The 13,979-nt window shown below is 36.1% G+C and overlaps 1 protein-coding gene across 1 annotated transcript in view; it reads left to right on the forward strand.

Moving 5' to 3' along the window:
* Positions 1-13,979, forward strand: part of PCCB (propionyl-CoA carboxylase subunit beta) — a 62,597-nt gene that overhangs the window by 41,365 nt on the left and 7,253 nt on the right. The window contains exon 10 of the mRNA XM_045539120.1: positions 4,931-5,054. Within this exon, the coding sequence (XP_045395076.1) occupies positions 4,931-5,054 (124 nt within the window). The remainder of the gene's footprint in view (positions 1-4,930; positions 5,055-13,979) is intronic.

The following is a 13,979-nucleotide window of genomic DNA, read 5'->3' on the forward strand; positions in this document are numbered from 1 at the left end:
TGTTAGAGCAGTGACTTAAGGAAGGGGCTTAAAGTACACACAATAAGGCAATCGGGAAGGCATTGCTTCTGGGGAAGAAAAGAGTCAAAAGAAAGGGAGAGGCACCTTTGGAAATTGCGAAGGGAAAATGAAGCAAGAGGGCTAAATTTATGTACCTGTAAGAAGGAAACCAAAAAACTGAGGGACACACTGTGCCTTTCCCTGCTATACTGACAGAAGAGGGTGCTCTTGAACTAGGGATTTTGTCCACCACCCCAAACTGCCAACCCTGTCCACAAAATGCAGAGATACAAATAGTTTTCATCTATATAAAGCTACAATAATCAAACAACAAGAATACAACATTTCAGTTGATGAAACTCCCTTCACTGTAAAAGTCAATCATGTAGCAGATGATCACACTTCAGTCTGGATTTAGTAGCCTCTACTAAGCATTTGACATTAAAGAAATAAAATTTCAGAAATGAATGACAAAATGGAGACAAAATAGGAAATGAAGTTAGAGCTCACTGAATTAAGAAAATGGAGGAAAAAGACAGTCACGCTAGAAATGATGACAAAATTGCAAGGTGCTTAAGGGAGAATGTATTTTAATAAAAATTTAATAAGGAAGTAGAGAAATAAAGAGAATGAAATAGGATACAAAAGTAAATGTTATTACAAAAATGTGAGGTAACAAGCATGCTCATTAGCTTGATTTAATCATCCACAATGTATACATATATGAATTGTATTTTTATTTGTCAATTAAAATTTTTCTCCTTCCCTCCTTTTCCAAAAACTTTTTTAATAATGCAAATACATCTCATGAAAATTACTAGTTAAAAAAAGTGTCAGAAAAAAGTAAGTACAATGAAAGAGGCAAAGAAGAGCAAACATACATATAATTGGAGTGTCTGAAGAGGAAAAATCAGTGGAACAGAATTAATATTTAAAACTGTAATCCAAGAAAATATTCCAGAAATAAGACTCAGATCTACATAATGAAAAAGCACACTGAACACCTGGGAAAACTGACCCAGAATGATCAAACTTGAGAAAATATCCAATAACTGTTAGATTTTAAAATAGAAATCCTCAAGACCTTCAAGGCAAAAAGTTCAGATAACTTACAAGGGCAAGGGAATAGAGTGGTATCAGACTTCTCAAAAGCAACATAGTAGAAAGCAAGGGAACAATGGAAAAGCACTTTCAGGAGTCTCAGGCAAAGAGTATGTGAGTAAGGATTTTGTGTTTAGCCAAGTTGACCTTCATGTATTAAGACTACAGAAAACCAGTTTTAAACACCCAAGAACCAAACTAGAGAATGAGTTTTAGCCAAGAGATGACTTGGAGAAATTTCAACAAAAGGATTGAAAGTGATTATTTAATATGCTTAGCTATAATTCTAAGACTAAAATAGAGGTGAGGATGAAGGTGAAGAAAAACATATTAATGTTGTATGTTACAGAAAAAATGCAACTGAAAAATGGGAGGAGAAGGAAGAGGAAAAGAATATAGCAGAATCAGTTCATTGATTTTTTTTTTTGAGAGTTAACAGATATTATTTAAGAACAGACAAGTTAATAAAAGAATAAAGAAACAGACTAAAGGCATTAAAAAGGTATAATTACAAAGGTAACCACTAGACCAAAAAATACAAACCTTCCTACATAATATTAAACATATTACATAAAGAAACAGCAAAATAACATATACATGGTTATTATAAAAATAGTAAAAAAAATAAATGTCATGCCAATAATTGTGAATGGGCTAACTTCATTTATTAAAAGAAAAAAATGACCAGTTTGGCTCACAAATCAAGACCAGCTATATGTGTAGTATACAAGAGACACTTTAAAGTGACTCAGGCTTAATATAAGGCATAGGCAAATGTATATCAGGAGAATAGAAACAATAGCATAGTAGTGTTTGTGATCCTAATATTGAACAAAGTAAATTCAATTATTAACCATGACAAGGATGTTTTCAAATGCTAAAAGCCACTGTTCGCAATGATGATGTAAAGACTGTGAAATATCTATGCCACAAATAATACTGCTACTATCTTTATAAACTGTAGGAGGTCCAAAGAGACATGGGTAGAGCACATAATAACAGGAGATTTAAACACACCATTGTTAGTACAAAGCAGGTCAAGTAGACAAAAATAATAAGATAGAGGAGAAAACATAATAATGTAATATATCTTATAGGTGTATTTGAGACTTTATACCCTGGTAATGTGCAATAAATCTTATTCTCAAGTACACATGGACCCTTTAGAAAAGTTGATTAAACTTTTTCTAAAAGAAGAAAAGATGGTGAAAACACTACATATCAAAATCAATAGAATGCATTTAAAACAATGATCAGAGGAAAATTTATATCCTGAAACAGTAAAAATGAAAGAAGGAAAATAAATTTCCAGCTCAAAAAGCCAGGGGGTGGGAAGAAAACTCACAAAACATTTCAAAATAAATCACAAGAAATAATTAGGATAAATGCATAAATTTATGATGGAAATAGAAAAATAGTCACTGTAATTAATACTAACTTTACAAAAGCAGAAACAGAAGTATGAAGTGAAAAGGGGGACTAACCATTGAAAAAGGAGAAACTTAAACATCAGACTAGATGAACTGGACAATTTGTTTGGAAAATACAGCTTAACAGAAATTGACCCCAATAGAGGTAGAAAGCTTACATAGATCAGATTCCATGGCAGGAGTTACTTCACAAAAAAGGGCTGGGTCCTGATAGTTTCATGTGGGAATTCTGAGATCTTCAAAGAGCAAATAGTCCTGATGCTACATAAATTCTTCTGGAACATAGAAAGTAAAGAAACAAAACACAAGAACCTTCCAAATTCTTTTTATAAAGCAACTCTGACATTAATATCAGAACCTGATAAAGATCATACTTAAGACTTCAGTTTAATATTGCTTACCAGTATTGATACAACAATACCAAATAAAATATTAGCTAACAAACTCTAACACCACCTTAAAATGATATCCACGGTAGAGTGGGATTTATTCTAGGAATGCAAGTTTGATTCTAGGAAATCCAGTAATGTACTGTGTTAGATATAAGGGAGAAAAATCATATTATTTCTATAGATGCTAAAGAAAGCCTGTGAGATAGTTCAACTCCTATTCTGATAGACTTAAGAAAATAGGAATGAATACTTTCTTAACGTGATAAAATTTGCTATAAAAACACTAATAACACTAAGTTCTACTGAGATTAGGAACAAGGCAAGGATGCTCGTTGTCTCCACTATTATTTAGCATTGTTTTGGAAACATTAGCCAATGCAGTTAGAAAAGATCATTCAGAGGCAAAAGCCTTGGAAAAGAAGCTGTATTTGTAGATGATACATGTACTAGAAGACTCTAGAGAGTGGGCTGGGCATGGTTTCTCACACCTGTAATCCCAGCTCTTTGGGAGGCTTGAGCCCAGGAGTTTGAGGCTCAGTGAGCTATGATTGCACACTGCAGTCCACCCTAGGTGACAGAGCAAGACTCTGTCTCAAAAAAAAAAAAAAAAGAAGAGAATACATTATTATATGAAAACAATAATTAAGAATATAACATAATTATTATTATTGAATACATTATTATATGAAAACAATCATTAAGAATATAAAATACACAGAAATCAGTAGTCTTCATATACATAAGCAGTAACCAATTAGGGAAGAGTAAAAGCCCCTTTTACATAGTCACAAAGAAAATAAAATAGTGATAATTTTTTTTTTCCTATTTATTTCCCCAGGAATCCTGGAGACAGAAAAATAGTGATAATTCTTAACAGGAATGCACAAATGCTATATAGGGCAAATTTAAAACACTTTTAAAAAACACAAAAGTAGACTTGAACGAATGGAGAGACATCCCTTGTTCCTGGTTATTGAGTTAACATGATAAAAATGTCATTTCTTCCAAAGTTAGTTTATAAATTTAAGGCAATTTCAATAAAGTTTTTAAAAATAAAACTAGATAAGTTTATACAAAAGTTCACATGGAAAAATAAAAGTGCAAGAATAGCTAGGAAAATACTGCAAAAAAAAAAAAAAAAGCTGTAAGTGGGGACAACCCAACCCGTGTCTTATATTAAAGGATCCTATAGTTTAAACAGTGTGGTAGAGGCACATAAATACACCAGTGGAATAGAATGGAAAAGCCAAGAATAGACTCAGGTACATATAGAATTCCCATACAGTCATGCATTGCTGAACAACGGGTACACATTCTGAGAAATGTGTCCTTAGGCCATTTGTCGTGTGAACACCAGAGTGCACTTACACAAACCTAAATGGTGTAGCCCTGCGGTCCCCAACACCCCCACCCTGTCCTGAGACCAATACTGGTCTGCAGCCTGTTACGGATGAGGCTGCAGAGCTCCACCACCACCCCCCTCCTATTTTTTACGAAATAGACAGTGAGGGACTGAGAGGTAAAGAGGCATCATGTGTGTAACTTACTCTGAAATGGTTCAGGAAAAAAATGTGTACATGTATATATGTAAAAGAGTAAGCGTTAAAGCTTATGTGGTAGAATGTTAATAAATGAGGAATCTGGGTGGAGAGTATAGGAATGATTTTTGTATTGTTCTTGAAATTTTTATGTGTTTGAAATGACTTCAAAGTGAAAAGGTGTAAAGAAAAAATTGTCATAAATAATTCCGAATTCAAATAGAGCCTTTCAAACAAGCGGTGTTGGTTTATCCCCCCGTGGTGTGCGAGAGGGACTCCCCACCACTCTGTTCCAGCAGGGAGGAGGTGCGGCCCTCTGCCTGCTGTCCTGCTTCTGTGGAGAAGCTGTGGTAGTGGTGGGAGCCGGTCAGCTTGGTAATGCTGTACTAGCAACGCCATTCTGTAACGCAGTTGTATCTTGTACTTTTGTCTTTATCATTTTGAGCTTAGGAGTAAATTTGTCCTGCAGGTTGTTGACGAGCGTGAATTTTTTGAGATCATGCCCAATTATGCCAAGAACATCGTTGTTGGTTTTGCAAGAATGAATGGGAGGACTGTTGGAATTGTTGGCAACCAACCTAAGGTGGCCTCAGGTAGGACGGAGAAGCTCTCGTAAACCTGGGGTGGGGGTTGGAGGCCAGGTCTGCCTGGGCCCATCATGTCCTGTCTACTTTTCTTCAAACATGGCTTTCCATGACTGAAAAAAAAAGAAACTCAAATGGATGTTACAAAAGCAACTTTCAAATATCTGAAAATGCTCATTTCATACTTTCCCTCCCTTTTGAGGGTTTATAAATAACTTTCATTAATGTATAAGATGATTGATTTTTTAGAGGTCATCTTTAGTTAAATATGTTTCATGGGCTGAGCTCCATGAGTGTCTTTTTCACAGTTGTGTCTCCCGTGCCTTCGACAGGGCTAGGTACATAGTTATTTTTATTTTTATTTTTTTATTTATTTGATCTGCCTTTGCCTGATAGGTACATAGTTTAAATGTGACAAGTTAATGCATCTTTCTGTGTCTGTGCCCCACAGCTTTCTGGTGATATGGCCAGCCCTGAGTCACAGCCAGGTGATGGGGACTCTTCCAGGGCTGAGCTCTGGATGTGGATGGTGGACACTGCTTCCCTCCTCACTGTTTTCCCTTGTAGGTTTGTTTTGAATTCCCATGTAGAAAGAATCTGTTCTCCCTTAATGACCCAACCTCATCTTTTATTTCTGCCATGGAAATTCTTCCTTGTATTTAGAAAAAGTTTTTTTTAAAAAATACTTTTTGTCATGATAAAATACATGTAACACAAAATATGCCCATTTTAACTACTCTTAAATATTCAGTGCTTGAAGGTGCTGACTCGGGGAGGTGGGGGGGGAGGGGATGGAGGTATGACAACATGGTGAGTGCCAGGCGCACTGTCTGGAGAATGGACACACTTGAGGCTCTGACTCAGGGGGATGGGCGGGACATGGGCAATGTATATAACCTGAGCTTTTGTACCCCCATGAAGAGCTGAAATAAAAAAAAAAAAAAGAGTGTTAGGGAAAAGTGGATATGCACATTCAGAAAAATAAACCCTGATTCTGCCATGGTGCTCAAAAAAAAAAAAAAAAATTCAGTGCAATGGCATTGATTAGATTCACGGTGTATGCAACCATCACCACTATATTTCCAAAACATTTTTATTATCTCAGAGACTATGTACCCTTTAAACAATTACCATTCCCCCAAGCCCCAGCTCTTGCTATTCTAAATCTACTTTTTCTCTGTATGAATTTGCCTATTTTAGATATTTCATATAAGTGGAATCATGTAATATTTGTCCTTTTTATCAGGCATATTTCATTTAGCATAATGTTTTCAAGGTTCATCCATATTGTAGCATGTAGCAAAACCTTATTCTTTTATAAGGCTGAATATATAGGTTATTAAGTATGATATGTCCGATTTCCTTAAGTACTGAGTTTGACAGCTGATATCTCTGACATTTCATTTTGACACTTCTAGGTTTCTTTTTATTGTGAAGGTACATCCTCAATCTTTCAAATGTATGTTTTGGCTTGTGATTATCTTTCACATTTTTTTTTTTCTTTTTTCTTTTTTTTTTTGAGACAGAGTCTCGCTTTGTTGCCTGGGCTAGAGTGAGTGCTGTGGCGTCAGCCTAGCTCACAGCAACCTCAAACTCCTGGGCTTAAGCGATCCTACTGCCTCAGCCTCCCAAGTAGCTGGGACTACAGGCATGCGCCACCATGCCCGGCTAATTTTTTCGATATAGATTTTTAGCTGTCCAAAACATTTCTTTCTGTTTTTAGTAGAGATGGGGTCTCACTCTTGCTCAGGCTGGTCTCGAACTCCTGACCTCGAGCGATCCACCCGCCTCGGCCTCCCAGAGTGCTAGGATTACAGGCGTGAGCCACCGCGCCCGGCCTATCTTTCACATTTTTTTTAAAGCAATTTTTGTGGAACCATGGATAAGTCAAACATTTGTGTTATATTCGAGTCTGAGTTCTGTCGTGGAACCAGTACAGCACAGACAGCTCAAAATATCAACGAAGCATTTGGGAAGGATGTGGCAAATGAATGTACAGTGGGTCCATGGTTTGAGAAGTACCATTCTGGTGACTTTAATCTTGAAAATAAGCCACATTGGGCAACCTGAGACCAAGGTGGATAACGATGAGCTGAAAGCTATAATGGAAGTAAATCTATCTCAACCTACTCATGAATTAGCAAGGTTTGATGTGACTATTCCAACAATATTGGACCATTGGAAACAAATGGGCAAGGTAAAGAAGCTGGATAGATGGGTACCACATGAATTAAATGAGCATCAGAAGAGAAATCGTCTCAAAGCTTGCCTTTCTTTGTTGTTATGGCATAAAGGCAAACCATTTCTACACTGTATTGTTACGTGTGATGAAAAATGGATTCTTTTTGACGATTACAAGTGTTTGGTACAATGATTGGATGAGGATGAAGTGCCGAAACACAGTTCAAAACGGCATATTCATCAAAAAAAGCTAATGCCTTGTTTTCTTAGTGCTGTTTGTCCCACGCTGCATAGGAATGCTCTTACCTTGCTGGGGAACTGCAAATTAGTACAACCCCTGTGGAAAATAATTTGGAGATACCTCAAAGAGCTAAAAATAGAAATATCATTTGATCCAGCAATCCCACTACTGGGCATCTACCCAAAGGAAAAAAAGACATTCTATACTAAAGACATCTGTACTTGAATGTTTATAGCAGCACAGTTCACAATTGCAAAGATGTGGAAACAACCCAAGTACCCATCAATACACGAGTGGATTAATAAAATGTGGTTATATGTATACTAAGGAATACTACTCAACTACAAAAAGCAATGTTGATCTAGCACCTCTTATATTATCCTGAATAGAGCTTAAGCCCATCCTTCGAACTGAGATCTCTCACAAGAATGGAAAAACAAGCACCACATGTATGCGCCATCAAATTGGTACTAACTGATCAACCCTAATGTGCTCATGTGGTAGTAATATTCACTGGGTGTCGGTCAGGTGGGGGGGGCTGGGGATGGGTAAACTCACAACTAATGGATGTGGTGTATGGGGGAAGTGCACACCTCTAGCCCTGGCTTGGGCGAGGCAAAGTCATTACTTGTAACCAAAATGTTTGTACCACCATAATATCCTGAAATAAATAATAATAAAAAAAAGCTAATGGTGTCTGTCTGGTGGTCCAGTGCTGGCATTATCCACTACAGCTTCATGTGAAACCTGGTCAGTGGATTACAGCAGATGTCTACTGCAACCAGTTGGACGAAATGATGAGGATGCTTGCGATTAAGCAGCAGAGGTTGGTCAATAGAGACAGGCCAATCCTCTTGCAAGACAACACTTGACCATGTGTCACTGGTCAAAGTACAAAAACTGGACTTGGAAACTCTGTCATCCCCTGTATTAACCAGACTTTGCACCAGCTGACTACCACTTCTTCCAGGCTTTAGATCACTTCGTGCAAGGAAGAATATTCAGTTCTCAATAAGCTGTGGAAAACATCTTTTGCCATTTCATCACCACTCACTCTCCAGGCTTTGCTGCTGGCATAAACAAGCTCTTGTTAAGATGGCAAAACTGTGTTGATAGTTTAGGCACATACTTGGATTAATTGTACTGCTTCTTGTTTGAGATATAATAAACCACACTTTTGATCTGTAATCAAACATTTCATATTTAATGACCTAAATATATTGCATGGATAGACCAGATTTTGTTTATTCATCTTTCAGTGGACACTTGAGTTGTTTCCACCTTTTGTTATGAATAATGCTGCAATGACCATTGTTGTATAAGTATCTGTTTAAATCTCTGTTTTCAATTCTTTTGGATATACACCTAGGAGCAAAATGACTGGGTTATTTAGTAATTATGCGTTTAACTTTTTGAGGAAACACCATACCATTTTCCACAGTGGCTGTACTGTTTTGCATTCCCACCAGCAATGAATGAAGAGTTCCCATTGCTCCACGTCTTCACTAGCATGTGGTGTCAGTGTTCTGGTTTTTGGCCATATGTTGTTGGGTTTGCAGTGGTGTCTCATTTTAATTTGCAATTTCCTGGTGATATATGATGTTGAACATCTTTTCATATAATTATATGCTATCTGTATATCTAAGGTATCTATCTGTTCAGGTCTTTTGCCCATTTTTAAATTGGGTTGCTTGTTTTCTTATTGAAGGTTTTTTTTTCTTTTTTTTTTTTGAGAGTTTTACTCTGTCACCCAGGCTAGAGTGCAGTGGCATCATCATAGCTCATTGTAACCTCAAATTCCTGGGCTCAAGTGATCTTCCTGCCTCAGCTTGCCAAGTAGCTGGGACTACAGGCGTGTGCCACCACACCTGGCTAATTTTTCTATTTTTTGTAGAGGTGGGTCTTGCTGTTGCTCAGGGTGGTCTTAAACTCCTGACTTCAAATGGTCCTCCTGCCTCAGCTTCCCAGAGTGCTAGGATCACAGGCAAGAGCCACCACGCCTGGCCTTGTTTTCTTATTGAGCTTTAAGAGTTCTTTGTATATTTGAGTCCTTTATTAGATATGTTTGTAAATATTCTTTGTCAGTCTGTAGTGTCTTCTTATTCTCTTGATGGTGTCTTTCTTAGAGCAGGAGTTTTAATTTTAATGATGTCTAATTTATCAGTTATTTCTCTCACAGATCATGCCTTTGGTATTTTATCTAAGAAAGTCATTGCCATTCTCAGAGTCATCTAGATTTTCTGCTGTGTTGTCATCTAGGAATTTTTATAGTTTTATGTCTTACATTTCGGTTTCTGATCCATTTTGAGTAAATTTTGTGGAGAGTGTAAGGTCTGTGTCTGTATTCATTGTTTTTTTGTTGTCACTCTTTTGTTTTTTTTTTGCATGTCGATTTCCAGTTATTTCAGTGCTGTTTGTTGAAGACTGTTTTTTTCTCCATTATGTTGCCTTTGGTCATTTGTTAAAGATCAGTTGACTGTGTTTATGTGGGTCTGCTTCTGGGGTCTCCATTCTGCCAGGTGTGGTGGCACACGCCTGTAGTCCCAGCTACTTGGCAAGCTGAGGCAGGAAGATCACTTGAGCCCAGGAATTTGAGGTTACAATGAGCTATGATGATGCCACTGCACTCTAGCCTGGGTGACAGAGTAAAACTCTCAAAAAAAAAAAAAGAAAAAAAAACCTTCAATAAGAAAACAAACAACCCAATTTAAAAATGGGCAAAAGACCTGAACAGATACCTTAGATATACAGATAGCATATAATCTATGATCTATTTGTTTATTTTGTTCCATTGATCTGTTCTTTTGCCAGTACCATATTGTCTTCATCATGGTAGCATAGTAAGTCCTGAAGTCAGGTGGTATCGGCCCTCTGACCTTTTCTTCTGCTATTGTCTTGGTTATTCTGGACCTTTGCCCTTCCATATAAACTTTAGAATTATTTTGTTTAATTATCCACAAAATAACTTGCTGGGATTTTGATTGGAATCATTTTGGAAAGAACTGACGTCTCAACAGTACAGATGTTCCTTAATTTATGTATTATATACCCATAAACCCATTGTAAGTTGAAAATATCATAAGTCAAATATGCATTTAATATCCTGATACATCATAAAGTAAAAAAATTTATAGGTCAAATCATCATAAGCCAAGGACTGTATTGAGTCTCCCTGTCCATGAACGTGGACTTTCTCTCCATTTATTTAGTTGTCCCCCCACCAGCTTTACTGAGGTATGCATTAAGGTATACTTGACAAAAATTGTATATTTTTATGTATATAGTATGGTGATTTGACATAGGTATACATTATGAAATGATTCCCACAATCAAGTTAATTAACTGAGCCATCCCCTCACATAGTTACCTTTTTTTTGTGTGTGGTGGTGAGAACACTTAGGATCTGTTCTCTTAGCAAATTTCAAGCCATACAATACAGTAGTATTAATTATAGTCACCATGGTATACATTAGATTCCTAGAACTTACTCATTTTGTAACAAAGTTTGTGTCTTTTGACCAATATCTTCTCCTTTCTCCCACTCTTCAGCCCCTGGCAACCACTGTTCTACTCTCTGTTATGAGTTTGACTGTTTTAGATTCCACATATAAGTGAAATCATGCAGCATTTGTCTTTCTGTGGCTGGCTAATTTCACTTAGTGTAGGGTTTATTCATGTTGTTGCAAATGGCAGAATTTCCTTCTTTTTTATGGCTGAATAATATTCCTGTGTGTGTGTGTGTGTGTGTGTGTGTGTGTGTGTGTGTGTGTGTGTTTGTGTGAGAGAGACATTTTCTTTATCCATTTCTTTATCAATAGACACTTAAGTTGTTTCTGTACCTTGGCTATTGTGAATAATACTGTAGTGAACATGGGGATGCAGATATCTCCTTGAGATACTGATTTCATTTCTTTTGGATATATACCCAGAAGTAGAATTGCTGGATCATATGGTAATTCTATTTTTAATTTCTTAAGGTGCCTCCATACTGTTTTCCATGTCTGTATCAATTTTATTTAGTTGTTCTTTGATTTCTTTCATTACAGTTTTGTAGTTTTTCTTATGTACATCTTCTGTGTGTTTTCTTAGATTTATATCTAAATGTTTCATTTGTTTTGGTGCTAATGTAAATGGTATTTTTTTTTAAATTTCAAATTCTACTTATTCATTGATGGTATATAGGAAAGTGATTTTTGTATATTAACCTTTTATCCTTCAACCCTGCTATGGCACTTATTAGTTCCAGCAGGGTTTTTGTTTTTTTTTTTTGGTCAGTTCTTTCATATTTTCTACATAAACAATTATGCCATCTATGAAAAAATTTGGTTTCTTCCTTTCCAATCTGTATGCCTTTTGTTTCCTTATCTTGTCATATTGCATTAGCCAGGACTTTTAGTACAATATTGAAAAGCAGTGGTGAGGGGACATTTTTGCCAACATTCCTGATTCTTAATGAGAAAACTTCTAGTTTCTCACCATTAAGTATGATGTTAGCTGTAGGCTTTTTGTAGATGTTCTTTATAGAGTTGAGGAAGTTCTCTATTCCTAGATTGCTGAGAGTTTTTTGGTCATGGATGGATATTGGATTTCATGAAAATGTTTTTGCATTTATTCATATGATCATGTGACATTTTTTCTTTAGCCTGTTGATGCAATGGATTACGTTAATTGATTTTCAACTGTTGAACCAGCCTTGCATACCTGGGATAAATCCCATTTGGTTGTGGTGTATAATACTTTTTATACAGTCTTAGACTTGATTCACTAATATTTGAGAGTTTTTTCAGATATGTTCATGAGTCATATTGAGGTGTAGTTTTCTTTTCTTACAGTGTTTTTGTCTGGTTTTGGTATTAGGTAATGCTGGCTTCCTAGAACGAGTTAGGAAGTATTGCTTCAGTTTCTATCCTCTGGAAGAGATTGTAGAAAATTGGTACAATTTCTTCCTTAAATGTATGGTAGAATTCACTAGTGAAGCCATCTGGGCTGTATTATTTTTTAAATATTATAGGAGATTAAAAGTGGAGCTATAAGAAAAAATACCCCAATCCTGGTTTTTATATTTGTCCACGTAGTTATCTTTACTAGAGATCTTTATTTCTTCATACAGCTTTCCAATACTGCCTAGGGTTCTTTCCTTTAACTTTAAGGACTCCCTTTAGCATTTTTTGTAGAGCAGGCCTAATGATAATGAATGCCTCAGCTTTTGTTTATCTGGGATTGTCTTAATTTTTCTTTCATTTTTGAAGCACAGTTTGCCAGATACAGAATTCTTTTTTGATAGTTTTATTCTTTTTTTTTTTTTAATCTTTTTTTTTTTCCCTCCAGAGTCTCACTCTGTTGCCCTGCCTAGAGTGCAGTGGTGTCATCATTGTAGCTTACTGTAACCTCAAACTCCTGGCCTCAAGGGATCCTCCCCTATTGGCCTCCCAGAGTGCTGGGATTACAGGCATGAGGCACAGCACATGGCTTGTTCTTTTAGCATTTTAAATGTCATCCCACTGTCTTTTGGCTTCCAGGGTTCTGCTGAGTGAGAAATCAGTTGGTGATCTTAATGAGGATCCCTTGTATGTTACTTCTCTCGTTACTTTCAAGATTCTCTCCTTGTCTTTTAATAATTTGACTATGTTTCTCGGTGTGAGTCTCTGTGAATTTATTCTTAGAGTTAGTTGAGTTTCTAATATTTGTAGTTTCATGTCTTGCCTTCAACTTTGGGAAGTTTTTGGATATTATTTCATCAAATTATCTCTTTGCTACATTCTCTGTCTTCTCCTGGTACTCCCATGCTGTGTATGTTGGTTCACTTGTTAGTGTCTGTGGGTTCCTTAGGTTCTATTTGTTCACTTAATTTTTTTTTCTTTCTGCTCCTAAGACAGGATAATTTCAGTTATCTTATTCTCATATTTCCTGTTCTTTCTTCAGCCTTCTATAATCTCCTATAGTGAATTTTTCATTTCAGTTACTGTACTTTTCAGCTCCAGAATTTCTGTTAGATTACTTTTTATAATTTCTCTCTTTATTGATATTCTCACTTTGTTCATGCATTCTTTCTCTGATTTTCTTTAGTTCTTTGTCCATGTTTTCCCTTACCTCTTCAAATGTATTTAATACTGTTGGTTTAAAGTTTTTATCTAGTCAGTTCTATGTGCTTTCTTAGGGACAGTTACTGTCAATTTACTTTGTTCATTTGAATAAGCATACTTTACTGTTTTATGCCTTGTGATTTTTTTTTTTGTTATTGTTTTTGAAAACTGGACATTTGAATACCATAATGTGGTAACATTAACAATGAGATTTTCCTCCTTTCTGAGGATTTGTCATTTTTGTGATTGTTGAATGTTGTTGTAGTCCATTTGTCTAGTGTCTATTTTTCCAGAGGCTATATTTCTTGTCATATGTGGTCCCTGAAGTCTTTGTTCCTTAGCTTGTGTTTTTAACAGAAATTTTCTTGAATACCACCAGGAGCTATAAAAGAAAGAAACAAACAAGGAAACTCCTAGTCTTGAAATTGG

The sequence above is a fragment of the Lemur catta genome, chromosome 1 (genome assembly GCF_020740605.2).
Source record: "Lemur catta isolate mLemCat1 chromosome 1, mLemCat1.pri, whole genome shotgun sequence".
NCBI lineage: Eukaryota > Metazoa > Chordata > Mammalia > Primates > Lemuridae > Lemur > Lemur catta.